At 33.5% G+C, this 20372-nt stretch overlaps 2 protein-coding genes across 2 annotated transcripts; one reads left to right on the top strand and one right to left on the bottom strand.

Moving 5' to 3' along the window:
• Positions 1–459: 459 nt before the first annotated feature.
• On the bottom strand, positions 460–11646 carry LOC113111398 (protein TBATA). Its single transcript, XM_026276062.1, has 9 exons — positions 11438–11646; positions 11038–11232; positions 9027–9182; positions 8220–8314; positions 6928–7092; positions 5665–5746; positions 3794–3947; positions 2330–2364; positions 460–611 (listed from the first exon to the last, which is right to left on the bottom strand). Exons 1-9 carry the CDS (start codon positions 11541–11543, stop codon positions 562–564), a joined length of 1038 nt encoding a protein of 345 aa, XP_026131847.1. The 5' UTR covers positions 11544–11646; the 3' UTR covers positions 460–561.
• A 2245-nt stretch (positions 11647–13891) lies between these two features.
• LOC113111414 (pyroglutamylated RFamide peptide receptor-like) lies at positions 13892–20199 on the top strand. The gene is made up of 6 exons (XM_026276082.1): positions 13892–14558; positions 15182–15340; positions 16226–16287; positions 17041–17280; positions 18210–18303; positions 19509–20199. Exons 1-6 carry the CDS (start codon positions 14198–14200, stop codon positions 19871–19873), a joined length of 1281 nt encoding a protein of 426 aa, XP_026131867.1. The 5' UTR covers positions 13892–14197; the 3' UTR covers positions 19874–20199.
• The last annotated feature ends 173 nt before the right edge of the window (positions 20200–20372 follow it).

The following is a 20372-nucleotide window of genomic DNA, read 5'->3' as shown; positions in this document are numbered from 1 at the left end:
TTTAACATGCAAAAGAGCAAACTATTTGGACTGTGATATGCACAAAGAAAGCATGTTGTTATAGCAGGTTGAGTCATTTTTACCTGAAAACACTAGTTAAAACTTTGATTTTACTCTTGTAACAATTACAAAACAGTGTAAAGCATCATCACATTCCTGAGTAAATGATGACAGAATTGGCATTTTTGCTTAACTTTTTATTTCAGTTCAGTGTTCTTGATTCAAAACGACGTGATTATCAACTGAAAGTATTGTAATGCAATGGAAGTCTAAGATCTATAATAGAAATGTGCATCTCATATGTGTGTTAAAGCGCTCGCAGTATATTAAACCTTCCATGCAAATATTGTTATTTGAGCTGTAAACTGTCTAAATTGTTTGTTTTGGTGCCTGACTTGTGACATTTCACAAGAGACGTCGTGACTCCCACAGAAAATAAATATACGCTCAAGAAAAATACCTGTTTTATTCTTTATTAACCAGAAATTAAAACTGAACATACTCATGATGATTATGATAATGAAACTGCTAAACGAGCTAATGTTCATGACAGCAGCGGCATTATGTGTTTTCTGGGTACAGCGTGAGAACTTCTGCCTCTCCGATCCGCTCTGGAACAGAAAGAGACAAAGAAACACAACATCCTGAGAACAATCTGAGACTATTATAAGATCCTGAGAACATCCTGAGAATCAGTCAGTCATTTGAGTTTATAGAAACCCAGAGCATCGGTCATTTCGTTGTAATATCTTATTTATCGTGATATCAAAGTATAAAGATGCATCTATTTATTTTTTACAATTCAAAGAAGTTCTTTCTACACAAGGAAATGCATTTCACTTCGAATTTGGATTTCACTTCAAAAGAATTAACGAAAAAATACAAATAATCATAAGATTTAACAACACAAGTTCAAGATCACTTATTAACATGTTTTCTCCAGAAGAAAGATTTAGGAGATCACTAGCACATGCACACAGACAAAAAAAGGTACAATAGCGGAACTGGGCATGTACCCTTAATCATAAGAACCATATAAGTACTAATATTTACACTTTAGATACTAATATGTACCTTTAATAAGTACACTCCAGGGGTAAATAATGTACAAAAACTTGACTACAAAAAAAAAAAAAAGATTCCGCCTCAGTGACAGCTTTTGTACCTTTTTTCTGAGTGTATATGTAAACTTCAAAGAGTTTAGTTTTTAACTAAAATACAAGTCCATAATTCATAATAACGCTTCCTTCAGTAAAAAAAGTTAATCTGCTGTTGTCTCTCACATCAGAATCCAGACACATATTAGTTTAGAGCTGTTTAAACGCTGCTTGATCTGTGCAGATTTCTCTCCTGATTCAGACCAGAACACTTTTTCACTGGAGGAAGAGTTATTATGGATTATAGACTCGTTTAAAGCGTCTTAATGCTGGATGTGTTTCATCTTTTGTCTTCTCCAGATGTTCACTGATGGACTGGAGTGCTGTGGATTATTGTGATGTTTTTATCAGACTCTCATTCTGACGGCACCCATTCACTGCAGAGCATCCATTGATGAGACACTGAATGCTACATTTCTACAAACCTGATTGATTTTCAAATTTTAGATGTCATTTTGAGCTATTCCTTTGAGGCTGGAACATAAAAGAGTTTTGTAAAGCACCAAGAGAGGAGCAAACACTACCAACAACAAACAAACACAGAAACATGTGCACAGTTGCTAGGAGACAACAACAACAAATGTTTTCTAAGATTGTCTGAAAACATCAAACACGTTTGATCTTCTCTGATTGGATGGACTCAGAGTCTGACACTAAAAAACAGAATCTGTGTCCAATATACATACTAGTGTCGACTCGACATCGAAAAATGTGGACAAAATCCTTCAAAATCAACTCACACTAGAACCATTTAAAAGAAGCATGGAATGTAAAGAACATTTATGCAATGGAAATGTTAAATGAATATTGAAGCTTAAGCAACCTGTTTATGTGAACAGTGTATCTCAATCCTCAAGAGTCACTTTCCTACAGTGTTTAGCTCTAGATCCACTTAAATCCACTAATCAAAGTCTGTGAGTTCACTTGAAAATCCTACCCAGGTGAAACGAAATGGAAACAGAAAAAGGAACGAGGAGCCCTGATGCAGACGGAGACTCACTAGAGTTTGAAACAGAGCCAAATCGTGTTTTAATGAAAGCTGAGAGCAACATTAATCTTCTCTGCCAAAAGCAGCCTACGTGGAGTCATGAACTCAATCCTCTCGGAATGACAATGGCGTATTAATAACACTCCAATTCACAATACATCTGACACAAGTACAAAAGCCTCACCTGGATTGTCCTGTAATGTCTCTTCGGGATGTGAACTGTGCAAAAGAAAGATAATAAAGTCTTGAAACATTCATAATCATAGTCATATAACCATATTATGATAGGGGTAACGCTTAAGAATACTGTACTACTCGGGAACAAATGAGGAAAACAGTATTAATATTGTAGTAATTAATATTAACTTAGTTATTGTCCTTCAGAAGGAATTACTGTCCAAAAAAAAAATCGCTATAACAAATATTATTTAAACACTTACAATGAAAAGACTACTTTACACCATGCTTTTCACTTTAATACTATTCCAAATAATTATTGATGAAAAAATAATATATATTTATCTGCTATAATTTGTGAAATTTGCCAATTTATTTAGAATATTATTTCAAATAATTATTACTGTATATATATTTATATTTAAACTGCAAAAAAAAATGATTGCTTAATATTTGTCTTGTTTTTAAAAAAAAAATTAAAAACAAAACAATTCTTAGAACAAAATATTTACTTGAAAAGCAAAATGACTTCAGATATTATAACTTATTTTTTAGGGAGAAAAAAAAACATCAATTTACAGTAAGTGAGTTTTTGCTTGAAACAAGAAAAATAAAATCTGCCAACAGGTCACAAAAAAAAAAAAATTATATTTTTGACCACAATGACATATTTTTGCTTATTTTAAGCATAATCTTACTTAATTCTGATTTCAATTTTTAGATAGATAAATTACATTTTATTGGAAAAAAAATACTAGAGAAAAAATACTGAGTAAGAAATAAAAAAAAATGTGCATGGTATAATTAATTTTCCATTTGCTGTATTTACAAAAATAGTATTTATTAGATTTAACATTTAGTAATTTATTACTACTAATTAGCTTAATTGTTAATCAGAGTTTCTTCTTAGTTAATAGCAATGTTGAGTGTAATGCATAATCAATTACTTTAATTGAATTACATACCTTGAAAACATAATGTAAGGGATTACTCTTAATCATTCCACATTTTAATTACAGTTACTCTTGATCTAATAAAATTAAATACTAAATAGATTATACATAAAACTATAAAGGATATTTAACATAAAAAATTTACATCTAATGCTAAAATAAGGGTTTTAACTGTAACTTTCTCCTTTAAATATATATATATATATATATATATATATATATATATATATATATATATATATATATATATATATATACATACATATACTTATTTTTTAGTTTTCAGTTTAAGAAAAAAAAATGCAATTTTATATTATGTATTTAAGTAAAAGAGCATTTCAATTCAATTCTTATATTGTTGAACTGGCTGAGGCTGATGTGGGAGTTACTAAGTAATTAGTAATAGGTAATGCAATACTTTTTAGAGAGAGTAATTAGTGCACTGCATAAACAGATAGGAACAGAATTCTACCAATAATATAAGACAGCTACAATAAAACCCTGTTGGAAACACCCACATGCTCTTGCTTCGGCTGACAGATGAGCTGAGGAACACGTGATCAGGCAGATCTTCAGACGTCAAAGGCAGAAGTTCAGATCCAGACGTCTGCTGGGTCAGAGAGCTGGAGTCGGCCATGGCCTGCTGGAGTAACCCCTGAACCAGCTCTTTCTCTGAGAGCACAAACACATCTAATGAGTCTTCATTAGCACATCCATCTGCAGGACACCATCGGCCCGTGTCCAAGTGTTAAACTCACAGATGTTACCATAAGAGAAACTAATAGGACCCTTCATGCTTCCCTGCTGTGTTTGTACTGCATTATTATGTATGATTGTTTTAAGAGATGTTCTCATGAGTAACTTGAATAAATTGAAAACAGTTTTTACTCATGACAAATTAGATGCACAGAACTATGCACACCTGTCTATATCACAGGATAAAACCATATCTATGTGTGACTTTTTAATCTCACAATTCTGTGGCATCTCACAAATCTGACTTAAGATCTTGCAAATCTGAGTATATATTTAGCTATTTTGAATTCACATTTCGCAATTCTGAGTTTATATTTCACAATTCTGAATTTATATTTTGCAATTCTTAATTTATATTTCGCAATTCTGAATTTATATTTCGCAATTCTGAATTCACACTTCGCAATTCTGAGTTTATATTTCGCAATTCTGAATACACACTTCGCAATTCTGAGTTTATATTTCACAATTCTGAATTTATATTTTGCAATTCTTAATTTATATTTCGCGATTCTGAATTTATATTTCGCAATTCTGAATTCACACTTCGCAATTCTGAATTTATATTTCGCAATTCTGAATTCACACTTCGCAATTCTGAGTTTATATTTCACAATTCTGAATTTATATTTTGCAATTCTTAATTTATATTTCGCAATTCTGAGTTTATATTTCGCAATTCTGAATTCACACTTCGCACTTCTGAGTTTATATTTCGCAAATCTGAGTTTATATTTCACAATTCTGAATTTATATTTTGCAATTCTGAATTTATATTTCACAATTCTGAATTTATATTTCACAATTCTGAATTTACATTTCGCAATTTTGAATTCACACTTCGCAATTCTGAATTTTTTTTTCGCAATTCTGAATTTTTATTTCGCAATTCTGAATTTATATTTCACAATTCAGAATTCACACTTCGCAATTCTGAATTTATATTTCACAAATCTGAATTCACACTTCACAATTCTGAATTTATATTTCACAATTCTGAATTCACACTTCGCAATTCTGAGTTTATATTTCACAATTCTTAATTTATATTTCGCAATTCTGAATTTATATCTCAAAATTCTGAATTCACACTTCGCAATTCTGAATTTATATTTCGCAATTTTGAATTCACACTTCGCAATTCTGAATTTTTATTTCGCAATTCTGAATTCACACTTCGCAATTCTGAATTTTTTTTTCCGCAATTCTGAATTCACACTTCGCAATTCTGAATTTTTTTTTCGCAATTCTGAATTCACACTTCGCAATTCTGAGTTCATATTTCGCAAATTTGAGTTTATATTTCATAATTCTGAATTCACACTACACAATTCTGAATTTATATTTCACAATTCTGAATTTATATTTCGCAATTCTGAATTCACACTTCGCAATTCTGAATTCACACTTCGCAATTCTGAATTTATATTTCGCAATTCTGAGTTTACATTTTGAAAAATGGAAAAAATGGAAAAAAGAGATTGTGCATTTTACATTTCATCAGCAAAAACTTCATTTTGTTAGTTTAGGATAGTAGCATGAAGGTCTTTAAATGCTCTTCGAAGCAGAACATTCACCACGTGTCAGATATTTGTATAAAATCAATCAATTAAATCAATGGGAAATGTTTCACCTCTGTCACTCGCCAACAGAAGCCAGTGCTGAACCGTCGAGAGAGAATCAGTCTGCAGGATCTGACACAAAAGCTCCAGCACCTGAAAAAAAAAACAGTTCATTTAGTAGCATTGATATATGATTACAAAGTGAGTTTAGCGCATCAAGTTAAATAAAGCTAAATAAAAATGAGAATAACTTTAATAACCCTGGAGAGAAACAGTGAACACTGATATCAGCAGCTCACAGGACTGAATAAAACCAGCTAACCAAATATGGAAATTATGGAATCGTAATTAAATATTTGAATTGCTTATTTAATGTCTTTGGCATGCAGTTTGTGTCCTGTTTTCATATTCATCATATCCTAAATTGAAAATGAGCAAACAATAAGAGCTTCAGGATCTATCCTGACACACTGTGTTATGAATTTATATGACTGCAGATATTATTGTATTTATACAATTTCAATGTAGTTTGCTACATGGTTATCCGCAACATATTGCATGCTTAATTCAGCAAGTGCAATAAATACACTTTTTTACAACAGTTTTGTATAGAAATGTATAAAGTTTTGGCTGTCTGATCAAATAAATCTAAGAAATCGACCACAGTTTATTCCTAACAAAGAACGTTTGAGAACACTAAAAATATCAAACATACTTTATTGGTCAAACATTGGGATTAATTAAGAAATATGTCCCTTCTGCTCACAAAGACTGAACTTTTTAAATATAAAAATGCACTAAAAACTAACAGAAAATAACTATATTTTAAACTATCACTGATGGCAGTAATGATGCTGAAAATTCAGCTTTGCGTCACAGGAATAAATTAAATTTTACAATATATTCACACAGAAAAGATTCCTATTAAATAGTAATAATATTTCACAATATAAGTGCATTTTCTTGTATTTTTAATAAAATAAGTTCAGCCTTTGTGAGCAGAAAAGTCTTCTTTCAAAAAAGAAAAAATGTCTAAAATACCTTATTCGAAACTTTGCACCTGCTGTGTATTTATGCTTGGTGTTTTATTTGAGTTCATTCAGTATAATGCACTTAATTTGTTCTGAAACACTTTGCAAGAGGTGAATGAATGCTATTTAGTATTTTGCATGTATGACGTGACCTCAACACCACATCGTAAAAATCAGATGATGCTTTTACCAAAAATGTGAGTAGCAATTGTAATAAAAAAGCGGGATTTCCTTTCTACTGCATACTAACTAAAAGTTGGAGCTCACATTGACTATCAAACTGTAGCGTGAGAATGTCATTACCTTGAGCTCGACTCCCTCCAGGGTTTGTGTCTGCCATCGCTGGACTCGTTTGTGTGAAGTCCTGCTGCTGCGCTTCTTCCCTCCCCAGGACGAGGCAGGGATGATCCGGCCGGACTGCGCCGAATACTGCGTCTTCCTGCGAGGAACTTCCTCATCCGTCAGTTTCTGAGTTTATTCATAGACAAACACAAAGACTGGCTGTATTCTCCAAGAGCGAATGCATGATTCTTTCTGAATAATCTAATATAATATGTCCATTAATCCAGTTCAAAATGTCACACACAAATGCATTTTAAATTATGGGAGGTACTTCATCTTTGGGGAAGTTTTTGCGCCAAAATTCAAAAAAATTATAAAATAAATTCATTTCTAATCATAAAGATGTGCTAAATAAACCTCATCTGAGATAATAGAGAGAATAACTATGGAAGAGCTCTTTACACTGCTGTATTATTTTATTATTTGCACAAATTATGTCTAGTTTTTTTCTTTCCAAATGCTTTAAATGTAAAGGTCTCCTCTTTTCACTTCTAATCCCCATCAGCTGCACTGTAGAAAATGATTAAAGTGAATTAAACAGTATAAAAAAAACTGTAAAAATGTTACAGTAAAAACCTATTAAATGGTTAACAATAAATATCTCTACTATATACGGTGGAAAAAATTTTTTGGACTTAACATGTAATTTTACAGTATTTGGTATAACATGTCATTTACAGTAAATAACCGTAATTCCCTGTTACATTTCAAATATAATGTTTTTTTTTTGTTAAAATAACTGTTTTTTTCATTGTTTTTCCTTATCAATTTTGGTTTTGTACATTAGGTTTGTATGTTACATCTAATGTTGTTAAAATAATGTTTATTGCATTTTTTAAGTTTTATGTGCGTTACCATCTCTAAAACTAAATCAGTCAAATCAGCCTTTAATTTTTTATTAAATATCTTGGCCGATTTTATTTTGATTTCCACTATTCAAGAGAGTGTTGCAGGCTAAATTTCAGCTTGCTTTGTTTTAATTTAATTAAAAATGTATATATAAAATCAGTGCATAATAAAATACTAAAAACATCAAACAAATTTGATCATCCGTTTTCAGCAGATTGTGCTCAAAGCCTCTATTCTCCTGACAGCAGTGTTTTGCAATGTGGGAGATGCCAAAGCTTGAAAACAAATGTTTGATGTCACTCCATCCTTTCAGAAACGCTGCTTTCTCTGCTTCCTGCTCATGTGATTTTTAACATTATTCATGCATCATTTGTGATGTCAACAGCCAGTTAAAGGTCAAGCACCTCTCTCTTGTCCAGCTGGGTCTCAGCCGCCGCTGAAAGACTGACTTTAGTGGCCAAATCCTTCAGTTCCTCACGCCAGCTTTCAGAAATCAGTGCTGAGAGCATGAAGAAGAAACAGAAGAGAGAATATCGAAAAGGGAAAAAAGAAACACCTACACATGCAATATATATATATATATGCATGGCAGAATTGATGTTTCTCATGATACTGAATGAGATGCATGAATTTTTTTACGCCAAAAATACTTTCTTATATCCTAGTTTTATATTCAAAGTCAAACAAAGAATAAGCTATGCATTGGTGATTCTCTGTAAAACATTCAGAACATTTAAACATTCATTATGCGCATATATAACAATACCTCCACAAACATCCACAAACTTATTTCTTTCTATTTATTTAGCTTTTCTATATGTGCATATTTTCTCAAACTTTTTTTTTAAAGTCAAACATATTTTTTTTTTACTTTTTACAGGAAGAAAAATTCTATGCATAAACACACACACAAAAAAACAGAAGTAGAAAAAAAAATTTTGCATGCATATTTTTCTCTCTCGGTTGTAAAAAGTAAAAAAGTTGTCTTTAATGTTGTTTTCACTCCTAAAACCTAACCCCAAGCCCTTCCAAAAACTGAAGCATTAAGAATTCAAACTTGTAAAGGTTTTCAATCAATAACCTTGCATTAAAATCACACAAAAGTGCTTTCTGAGCTCGTCTTGCATCTCATTGCCTGAAGAAATAAAGTGATGTGGGTTTGGCCGGGGTGAATAAACATGATTTCTGTGTTCAGTGTTTGTTATCTGCACCTGCTCGTGGTCCAGAGCGATCCGAGCCCATCTCAGGTGTGACAAACGCAGACGAACGGCTCCCAGACACTTGACTTTTAATGAGAGGATGAGGACAGAGAGGAGTGAAGCCGTACCAATCATCATTCACCGTACAAACCGGCTTCCCATTCAACCCTAGGAAAGAGGAGGCCATTAGAAATCAGAGCTGGAAATGTGATCAGACTTTCAAGTCTCCCAGGATTCAGCAGGAGACATGCATCCATGTGTTGATGCACTCCCTGATCAAAAAACTGCATTAAACCGCACTGGACTCCAGCTGTGGCCAAACCACTTCACAGGATTACAGTAAATCAAAGTTATCAACAGAAACGCTAAATAATCAGAGGGAGCCGTGATGAGAATCTGATGCTCGTGTCGTTTTAACACAGCTGTCGATAAATAAATCATCTGTTGCTCGAAGCAACACCTCTTCACACGCTTCACATCAGAACAACGCATGAATATCCAGAGACCGAAGCCTGTTCGTGCTTGATTTCACTCCATTCTCACTGAATACAATCTAAATTAGTAACCTATATTGACCTGCTTATTCACACTTTCTCACAGGTGGAAGTATATAAATCAATCACACTTGTCTGCGAGGTCAAACTGTGTGTTAATGCAGTAACTCGTCATTAAAGTCATGCACTGAACAGATGAACATAACATTATAACTCATTATGTGTCAACACTTTCTATCACTAATGCATTACAACATCTAGAATTTAACATTAAGAAGTTACAACTGACTGACAGCTCCATCTAATTAAAAAAATAATGCCAGGATTGATAATAATAATATTTTGCATAATGCACACATGCATTTAATGCAAACGTTTTTTTCTGCTTTTTTTTTCTTCTGGTGTTTCTGGACCTACTTAAGATGAGAGAAATTACTGCATCTATATACTGCAAAAGACAAACAAACAAAAAAAGTTATGCCTCTAGTTTATCTTGTTTTATATATATAAACATTTTTAATTCAAGATACATTCATTTCAGAATTAAAATAAAATAAATCTTGTTATCAAAAATAAAAATAAAATAATAAATCTGATTTTGTTTATTATATATATATATATATATATATATATATATATATATATATATATATATATATATATATATATATATATATATATATATATATATATATATATAATAAAAAAAAATCAGATACAATCTGAATAAATGTATCTTTGTACTGGGAAAAAAACCAAGATAAAATATTTATAGTTTTATTAAAATTAAGTTTATGCTCAAATTAAGAAAAAAAATGTCTGCCAACTAGTAAAAAACTTGTTTTCTATATTTATGACCACTCTGACGGATATTTAATGTTTGTTCTTTCATTCATTAACAAAACTTACTACATTAACATGATTTATCTTATTAATTAAATGCATTTTGATTCAAGAATGTTAGGATATTTTTTTCAGGCAAACATCCTGAGAAATAATAATAATCATTATTATTATTTATTTATTTATTTTTCGTTTATTTAGTAAATGTTTGATATGTTGATATATATTGGATGTTGATATACAATCATGACACCAAATAACACCATAAATGAAAAACACCTAAAATTTAAAAATAAAATAAAAATGAACACAGAATTTAATAATATCTCATTTTATACATTTACTGACATATCTACAAGTGCTGACAAAAAAAAAGAAAAAAAAAGACACAAATGTGAAATCTTAATTTGAATGTATTAAAAACCACTGTTTCTTTCTGTGGCCATAGTTTGATGTAAATACATATTCAGATATATTTTAATTTAATAATACATATATATTGAATTTTGAAGTTGCCCATCCTCATGCATGATCAGTCCCCACTGTAAAATGTATTCACTAACTAACTCTTTAACCTATTAAAATCTTGTCATTGTGTTAATTAAAAGAAAAAATACTTTGCAATAGAAATGCTTCCCTTAAATGAAGGTGTTTCTGAACATGCATGTGTATCTGGATGGGCTCACCCTGCATGTGTCTGACTCTGTGAGGATGAGGATTGTGTCTGGAGAAGAAGGAATGATGGCTGAGGCTCCCGAAGCGAAGGCTGCCTCTAGTGGAAGTCCTGCTCGTGCTCGGCGTCTCACACAGAGCTTTCTCCTGACACACAGACTGTGTCTGCTCAGCTTCATACACCTGCTCATCCGAAGTCTCCATAATCTCTGCAAGACAAAATAAAAATCATTCCAAGTGCTTGGTTCTGTTCACCAGGAGTCACAGAGATAAACGCATTTTAAAAGCATGCACTACAATATTTCATCATTTTAGTAATTTAGACACACAGAGGTTGTTTCGTTCATGCACTAGTCAGTATTTTAACAGGTGGTGTAATATCTTTTTAGGAAGGCTTTGAAATGCGCAGCTCACCTCGGTTCACTGTGTTCCTCTGGTGTTTGCTGTTGTTGCCTGGAGACTCTGAACAAAGCCAGACTGAAGCTCCAGGAGAGACACTGAAACACCTCGACCTACTCATTCTGCATTATTTTTAAGCCACTTGAAGCGGTCGTGAGTTCAAGTGAACGCATTAACCTTTAAGTGCGCGCTCGGAGACCCTTCTAAAACATCCTTCAGGCTGACACTTTTATTTTTTTTAATGATTATGAATCTAAACTATAACACAGTTTTCACATGCTAAGACCTCATATGTTTTTTTGTTTTTTTTTTGCTTGTTGTTGTATTTTATTTAACATGCAATATTAGGGTATATGCAAAGGCCAAAATAAACACAGAAAGCATGATGAATGCACATTTATGCACACAGAATCAATCAACTAACCAATGCAATGCAATTGCGTCACATTTCTGCTCCACTTTTGCACATCTGTCATGAGCACTCAGCTGTAATTTTCTACACCACATGAAGTGTGTTCTTCTGAAGTATACTACTACAGCATGAAGAACACACTCTAAAACCTCAGTTATCACTCCTCTCTGATAAATCGGCCCATGCAAACAGGATGCACAGAAGTAATTGGAAATTACTTTTTGTAAAGCAACAAAGCCACATTTCCCATTAAACATATTAGATAACAAATTAAATTCAACACAACCATGTCCACCCACCCCACAACACGACAGGAAGACAAATAGCCTCAATCCACTGATTGCATTATTCATTTTCACACAGACTGGAATTAGACCAGAAAACACCGGATGATCTCTAATGTTCCCGTTATTTAATGTCTAAATGTTTATGGGGGAAACGATGAACTGTATTAGCAATGCTTAAAAGTTTGAAAATGTAATTTCCAACAGATATACATTTAATTAACATTACAAAAACAACAGCTTAATGCTTAAATAGCGCGAATATATACTGTGCAAAAAAAAGTGTTTATCTAATAGTTTATAGATTAATAGACTAAATAAAGATACATTTACTTAGGAAAACAATAGAAAGAACAAATATCTGCCAACGAGCTCAGAGAAATCAACTTAATTCAAAGAAAAAAACAAACACATTTTCATTCCCCATTGACATATATTGGCTCTTGTTTTAAGCATAAATGCAACTATTAAAAACACTGATTACTGTCATTTTAGAAATCCTTCATCACTTGAATTAAGATTATAATCATTGAATTTAAAAACACAGACACACCATAAAACCAGACTAACTTTGAGATCATTCTGAGGTTAGATTTAGTTTAGTAGCTGTGAAACTGATACGAAGCTATGGTTCATCTTAAAAAAAGAAAAAAGAAAAAAAAAGAAATAGAACAGCTATTCTATGTGTCCTGAAACACTGGTGTCTGATATTTTAGAGCAGTCACTACAATCTAGGAAATAAATAATTAAATCTGTATATGGGTGTGAGAAAATATAACAATAAAAAAAATAAAAAATAAATAAATAAATAAATTGGATACAGCCCAGTTTGTAATAGTCAACATTTTCATAAGTAGTTGTAATTTAATTACGTATTTTTTCCCAGCAACTATAACTGAATACAATTACCGTATTTTCTGGACTATAAGTCGCACTTTTTTCCTAGCTTGGCTGTTCCTGCGACTTATAGTCAGGTGCGACTAAATTATTAAAATTAATTTAACATGAACCAAGAGAAATTAATCAAGATAAATCATTACCGTCTCCAGCCGCCAGAGGGCGCTCTATGCTGCTCAGTTCTCCTGTAGTCTACACTGAAAACACATAGCGCCCTCTCGTGGCTGTAGACGGTAATGTTTTCTCTTGGTTCTAAATAAATGCGACTTATAGTCCAGTGCAAATTATATATGTTTTTTTTCCTCATCATGAGGTATTTTTGGACTGATGCGAATTATACTTAGGTACGACTTATAGTCCGAAAAATACCGTACATTTATTTGGGTAACACTTTATTTTAAGGTGTCCTTGTTACACATACATGCAAGTTACCTTAAACCTTAATTAATATTACTTAATAGTACTTAAATGTATAATTACACTGTAACAAGAACCCCTTCAAATAAAGTGTATCCGGTTTTGGTATGTGATTAAATTACATAATTTAGTTACATGTAACAACTATCTGCTTCCAAACACTGTGGTAGTAACATCACGTAAAACACGCGAAATAAATAAAAATGCCTTACGAAAATGAAAAGGCAAAATCAGGTTGTATAACCACAGCTTTACAAAAAATTAAATAAAAAAAAGTTGCTCAACAGTGATGCCATAGAAGAACCTTTTGTGTTTAACTGGTTCCTTTAAGAACATTTAACGTCTGAAGTACATTTCTGTTTCACCAAATATTTTTTATTTTTATTTTTTGTGGCGAAAGAAGGATTTTCATGTTATAAAAAGATAAGAAAGAGATGGTTCTTTGTGGCATCACCGTGAAAAACCCTTTTGAAGCAGCTTTATGTTAAACTACTACAGTTAATGAAGCAAAACCATCGGTTTTTGGTTTTATTTGTAGTAAAATCATGGTTAATTTTCGTAAGGGATAACTTAATTAAATGGAAATCAAATCTTTAAGCAACATTACAAGGTTGGCCAAAGAAAGAAAAAAAAAGTAGTCTATTCAGAGACAGTAGCGCGCGCGCGTGACGCGTGTGAGCAGCAGAACAGTTCACGAGACCTCCGCGGATCACTGCATTTACACTTTTCCCGTTTCTCCGAGATCAGCAGAAGCTGGAACCCGACATGTCTTCTTCTACAGAGATGACGGCCACCGCGAAGATCACTCCGGAGGTTCTCCACGAACTCCTGCAGTACTACAACCTCTCGCGACAGGAATTCATCCACACCTACAACATCCAGCCTCTGGTCTACATCCCAGAACTCCCTGCAGAAGCCAAAGCCACGTTCGTCGTGATGTACGTGCTTATCTTCGCTCTGGCTCTGGTCGGGAACAGTCTGGTGGTGTGTATGGTGCTCCGGAAGCGCGCGATGCGCACCGCCACCAACATCTTCATCTGCTCTCTGGCGGTCAGCGACCTGCTCATCACCTTCTTCTGCATCCCGTTCACACTGCTGCAGAACATCTCGTCAGAGTGGCTGGGAGGTCAGAGTCTCTTTAACTAGTCGTTAACAAACTAAATATGATAGGTCTGCTGTCCTGTAATGGCATGCTACAGTATTCTTCACCTCATTCCAACATATGCACAATACAGTTATGCATTAAATGCACGAGCTCATATGATTTAGAATGCATCATGTAAAATCTGCAGGATTAGATGAGGATGCGCATTTTACTCCAAACAATAAAACAGATGTTATTTGTGAATTGCACATAAATCAAACGCAATTTTTTGACACTTTACCTAAAACATGAATTATTTCTTATTTTAACATGCTAAACTGTAACTATGTTTCACACTCAGTGTAAAGTCCTATATATATATATATACACACAACAAAATTACTAAAACATGAACTAAAATCAAACCAAAAATGTAAAAACTACAAATATTATACATTTTCATAAAATGAAATGGAATACTTGAGTCCCCTTGACCGATTAACAGCATTCATGATAAACATATTTCCTAAACAAAGAGCTCATTTTAATAAATGACTATCCCTAATTGAATGATAAATAGGAGCTGTGTGTAGTATGAGTTGAGCACTGCTGTGAAGTGTGCTTGGTGTGTTCACACTGTGTGTATCTTGTGTTTGTGCATGCAGGGGTTCTGGTGTGTAAGACCGTTCCTTTTGTGCAGACCACAGCCATCGTCACCGGGATCCTCACCATGACCTGCATCGCTGTGGAGAGATACCAGGGCATCGTCCATCCGCTCAAGATGAAGAGGCAGTACACTCCCAAACGAGCTTACAGGATGCTAGGTGAGGAAAGCAAGCGGAAACAAACCTGCAGAAAAACAAGTCCACATGAAATCAGGCTTGACTCTTAATGCACGCTCCTGGTAAAGTGAGCTAAAGTAACTCCCATCATGCACTGCAGCGTATTGAGATTACTAAAGGATGGAGAACATGTCATTTAATCCTCCGAATGGTGTGACCTCTAAAGGTGTTCTTTTTAGAGACCTGTGGACTGAGATAGAGGATTTTCTTTAAATTAAAAAAAAAAAGTTTTATAACTTTATATATTACGACAGTTTCTCAGTGACCTTAATTCCAGAATTTTCCCCCATGCATTTTATCTCAGGGAATTTTTTTAAAAGTTTTTGTTAAAGCATTAAAAAAAAAAAGCAGCTATGAAGCCAACCACAACGAAAATTAGACAAAAGTACAAAACTTTGAAATATTTTAATGAGAGAAATAATTATAATACCCATGAAGCATTGCAAATGAAATATATATATAGTGCTTTCAAATGATTATTTGTATAAAGGTTTTTGTTTGCATAACATGTGTGCGTTCTGTGTACATTTATAATGTATATATAAATACACGCATACAGTATATATTTTGAAACATATTTTTCTGAAAATATATGCACGCATGTGTATTTATATACGCATAATAAATATTCACAGTGCACATACATAGACTGTATAATGTAAACAAAAACTTTTATTTTGGATGCAATGAATTTAATACATATATTTATAGATATATAAATGAAGGGCATTTGCATGTGTAAATATGAAGTGCTCACCTGAGAGGTTTTGTCTGGATGTCCTCTGATAGGTTCATGCATCATTCCCAGCACAGGCTCATGGGACAGAACCCAGCAATCATCTGATTTATTTCTGTACATCTCTACAGGGCTGGTGTGGATCGCTGCTGTCATGGTCGGATCACCGATGCTGTTCGTGCAACAGCTCGAGGTGAGCCACATCACAAAATAAACTGAGAATAGCATTACAATCACAGATAGTATTTAATAAAAGCGCAAGGTTGATTGCTTCGCCATAGCTTGACCGTCAGCAGATCAAAGACACTGATAATTGATCAATCATTGTTTTATCAGAGTTCACCAAATGAGTCATTACTCACCCTGCTGGACGCTGATATGAACACTTCTAAAGAAATCTACGCTGATTTTTTTGGAAAGCTACAAAAATCTTTCGTATCATATCAATAGTCCCAGAATAGTGTTGCAAATGGACGATTGCTAAAAATGTGCTCAAACTCAGGTCTATCAAAGATCAGGATGAGTTTGTGTCATCATCAGGTTTGGAGAAATGTAGCATTGCATCAGTGTCTCATCAGCAGATGCTCTGCAGTGAATGGGTGCCGTCAGAATGAGAGTCCAAACAGCTATTAAAAACATCACAATAAGCACTCCAGTCCATTATTGCATTGTACTATTGCTTCAAACGTGGTTTGCAATCACATTAAAGGTGCTATAATCAATATCAGTCGTTTTGCAACTTCCACCAAACTCTCTCTTTCAAAACAAAAATACCTAGACATCTACAAAGCATGACTGAAAGAGAGCATGACTTTATTTAGAAGACACACATTTCAGCAGTTCCTGAACTAAACATTTTATACATGCAACTCTTTACAGCAGCTTTAAACTCATGCATGCTCCATGTGAATCCCAGTTGGTTGACTCTCTACTCTGTGTTGCTCAGGTGAAGTATGACTTCCTGTACGATCATCATCACGTGTGCTGTCAGGAGCGCTGGCATTCGCTGCTGCAGCGTCAGGTTTACACCACCTTCATCATGGTGGCGCTGTTCCTGCTGCCGCTGGCCGCCATGCTCTTCCTCTACAGCCGCATCGGGATCGAGCTCTGGATCCGGAAACGTGTGGGAGACTCTTCCGTCCTCAGCACCATGAACCACAGAGAGATCAACAAGATCTCCAGGCAAGTGTCCGAACAAACAGAGACCTTGTTTTACAACAAGCAATTTCACAAGCATTTTCAGCTTTTCCATTTTACCATTCCATTTCCAAATCAAACAGGTAAATAAAATGCAAATAACTTTTTTCACCTTTCATTTATAGCTTTCTGAGGAAACGTTTTTCGCATTTTACTCAACATGTTTCCATACATTCAAATTCTGGTGATCAAAATCAGGCTTATTTGCGGAATAATATGGAATATAACTACTTTTTAAGACATTAAATGCAGTATTGTTTCATAAATAGACTAAATAGCTCACTAAACTAAATTAAATAATAATTAAACAAGCTAAACAAACTAAAGTTAAAATGCATTACAATATTTGTTGATTCTTGGATTATTAAATTGTAAATTTTTGGGGGAAAAACTCTTAATTGCAAGTTTTCTGATATAAAATGACATTTGAGGCACCCCCCCCCCCTCCAAAAAAAAAGAAAAAAAAGAAAAAATAAAATAAATAAATAAATATATATATATATATATATTTTTTTTTTTTTTTTTTTTTTTTTTTTTGCTTGTTTCTAGGAATTCACAATATTTAATTTTTTTATTTAAATACATATATGGCAATACTGTAAAAAAAAAATACACTATGCATTATGATATTTTTTGTTGCATCTGTTATTGGTTTTCATGCATTATACTGTTTAAAGCTGTAACAGTGAATAGATGAGTATTATATTGTTTTTCATGAGATCATGTGATGCATTAAAAGGTGCATCACAATGCATAATAAAGACATTCAAAATACTAATGCATTATATATAAAGGCTGCAAATAAATATCTAATTCAGACAACATAAGCAAAATGCATCGTATAAATGAGTTGTTCTATTAATAAACTGTAATAAAATTACCTTCACAGCTGTACTCTGTTGTTGTTCAAACAGGAAGAAGAAACGTGCTGTAAAAATGATGATCACTATCGTCCTGCTGTTCACCGTCTGCTGGGCTCCGTTTCATATCGTGCACATGCTGTTTGAGTACAGTAAGTGTGTTTACTCCTGTAACTGGTGTCACATGATGTGTGAGGACACGGGGCTTGGACAGAAATGATCACTGAAATGTAGCAAGGCACATTATTCTCCGTGGCAGCTGCAGCAATAAGCAAGTCTTAATGTAGGGCTGTACATTTTTTTAAATATGTATTTAGTAATTTTTCTAATATACATTTTTTATAAAAAAAAAAAATCTGGTTTGTAGGGCTTGTGCAATTTTATTAATATATCAAAAAAATATATATTGCAGCTAATAAAACCTAATATTAATTTGTTTACTAACAACAATAACAATGATTATTATTAATAATAATTATTTAGATTTTGCGATAAATGTATGTATTAAGCAATGCACAATTTGGCCAAAATGTTGTGATTATTTATCATTACGGTTATTAAGCACAAAAGGCTTCTAACACTATAATATACTAATAAAAAACAACTTGCTTTGTGTATGCATCTCTTTGGATAAAAGCATCTGCTAAATGACTAAATGTAATAAAACAAAATTTTTGCAATGGTAATAATTATGTAGTACTGCACAATTTGGACACAAAGTAATAATAACAATAACAATAATGATTAATAACACTGCTTATTCTAATTATTTAGTAGCATTATACTACAAATTATACCATGACTATACCACAAATATAAATTATTATAATATTTAATTGTAACAAACATATCTAAATAATATCTAAATATCGGTTATGATTGACTATTATTATTCTCAAATTGAGAATGAAACCGATTAAATAACCTTCGTTTGGTGATTAACTGTTAATATGAGCTGTCCAATAAAGAAATAAGCCCAAAGAAGTCAGTGAGTTTATAACAGTTTAGGGACGTTGTTAGGTCTGTTATAAATTCACTGTAAACCACGGCTTTATGAGGCTTACTGCTGTTATAAAGCAGTTATTCCATATACGTAGCAAGGTTTCACAGAATAAAACAGAGCAAATAAAGTGTAATGATATTAATAAAAACAGTATTCTTCCACCAAACAATGTAGCTCCTCAGAATCAGTTGTGGTTGTAACAAAGTGGTTGCCGAGCAACACACAAACGTAAACAAAGGTGAATGTTACTTTGTAGAGTTATTTACAACAGCTTTGAACTCAGCTCAGCCAATCAGAATCAAGCACCGGAACTCTGTTTTACAATGTATCAAGATCTGTCTGTTATTGATTCAGACGAGCTGGAGAAGAACTACGACGAGGTCACAGTGAACATGATCATCGCTGTGGTGCAGGCCATCGGCTTCTCCAACTCCTTCAACAACCCCATCGTCTACGCCTTCATGAACGAGAACTTCAAGAAGAACTGCGTGGCCACTGTTTCGGTGTACCTGCGGCGTCCCGTGCAGCGTCCCGAACACAGCGTGCACTTCTCCAAACAGCTCAAAACAGAGGCCTTCAGCAGGAACCAGGCCGGCCCACAGCAGAACCCAGCGCTGATGTCTTCACAGGGAGACCTGGAGATATCCACGGCGTTCACCGAGCAGAAAGTCAAAACCACATCCTCTCAGCTTCCCTCCAGCAGCTCCTGCCTCAAATAAACTCAGCACAGGAAGAGGAGGACTTGATTGTGATCTCAGCTAAAGCAGCCTCGGGATCTTCAGCACTGCTGTCGGATGAGTTCAGGATAACAGATGCATGATGGGAGATGTGCTGGAGGATCATGAGCAGCACAGTGGACACACAACAGACTGACCTCATCATTCTCTCATTGTCGTGTCATTTCAAACACAGATGCTGTGGTTTTTATGAGGAACACAAAATCTGACGCTCCATGAAACAACTAAAGCAAGCAGAGCCTAAAGGAACATGGATATGAAAAAAAAACATAATGGAAGGAAAAATTATATTTCTGTGCTTTCTCTGAGGGACGTAAAAGTGTTATTTTAGATTTTTAAAAACATATTCAATGTATTTACTTAATTCAAATGATTAAACATTAAAGCTATAAAACGGAACAATATATATCTCAATAATAAAAAAAAAACGTCATTTTTGATTTTTTTTTAGGTTTAGTAAAATTAAATCTTTGCTATTTTT

This window comes from Carassius auratus, chromosome 12, assembly GCF_003368295.1.
Source record: "Carassius auratus strain Wakin chromosome 12, ASM336829v1, whole genome shotgun sequence".
NCBI classification, from domain to species: Eukaryota; Metazoa; Chordata; class Actinopteri; order Cypriniformes; family Cyprinidae; genus Carassius; species Carassius auratus.
This window is presented reverse-complemented; position numbering and strand designations above follow the sequence as displayed.

Coding starts and splice junctions, on each gene's coding strand:
- LOC113111398 (XM_026276062.1), bottom strand. CDS start 11,543: ATGAGTAGGTCGAGGTGTTTCAGTGTCTCTCCTGGAGCTTCAGTCTGG. Junction 7,093..8,219: donor CCCAGCTGGACAAGAGAGAG/GTGCTTGACCTT, acceptor GAATAAACTCAG/AAACTGACGGATGAGGAAGT. Junction 2,365..3,793: donor GTCAGCCGAAGCAAGAGCAT/GTGGGTGTTTCC, acceptor TCTTTTGCACAG/TTCACATCCCGAAGAGACAT.
- LOC113111414 (XM_026276082.1), top strand. CDS start 14,198: ATGTCTTCTTCTACAGAGATGACGGCCACCGCGAAGATCACTCCGGAG. Junction 15,341..16,225: donor ACGAGCTTACAGGATGCTAG/GTGAGGAAAGCA, acceptor ACATCTCTACAG/GGCTGGTGTGGATCGCTGCT. Junction 16,288..17,040: donor TGTTCGTGCAACAGCTCGAG/GTGAGCCACATC, acceptor TGTGTTGCTCAG/GTGAAGTATGACTTCCTGTA.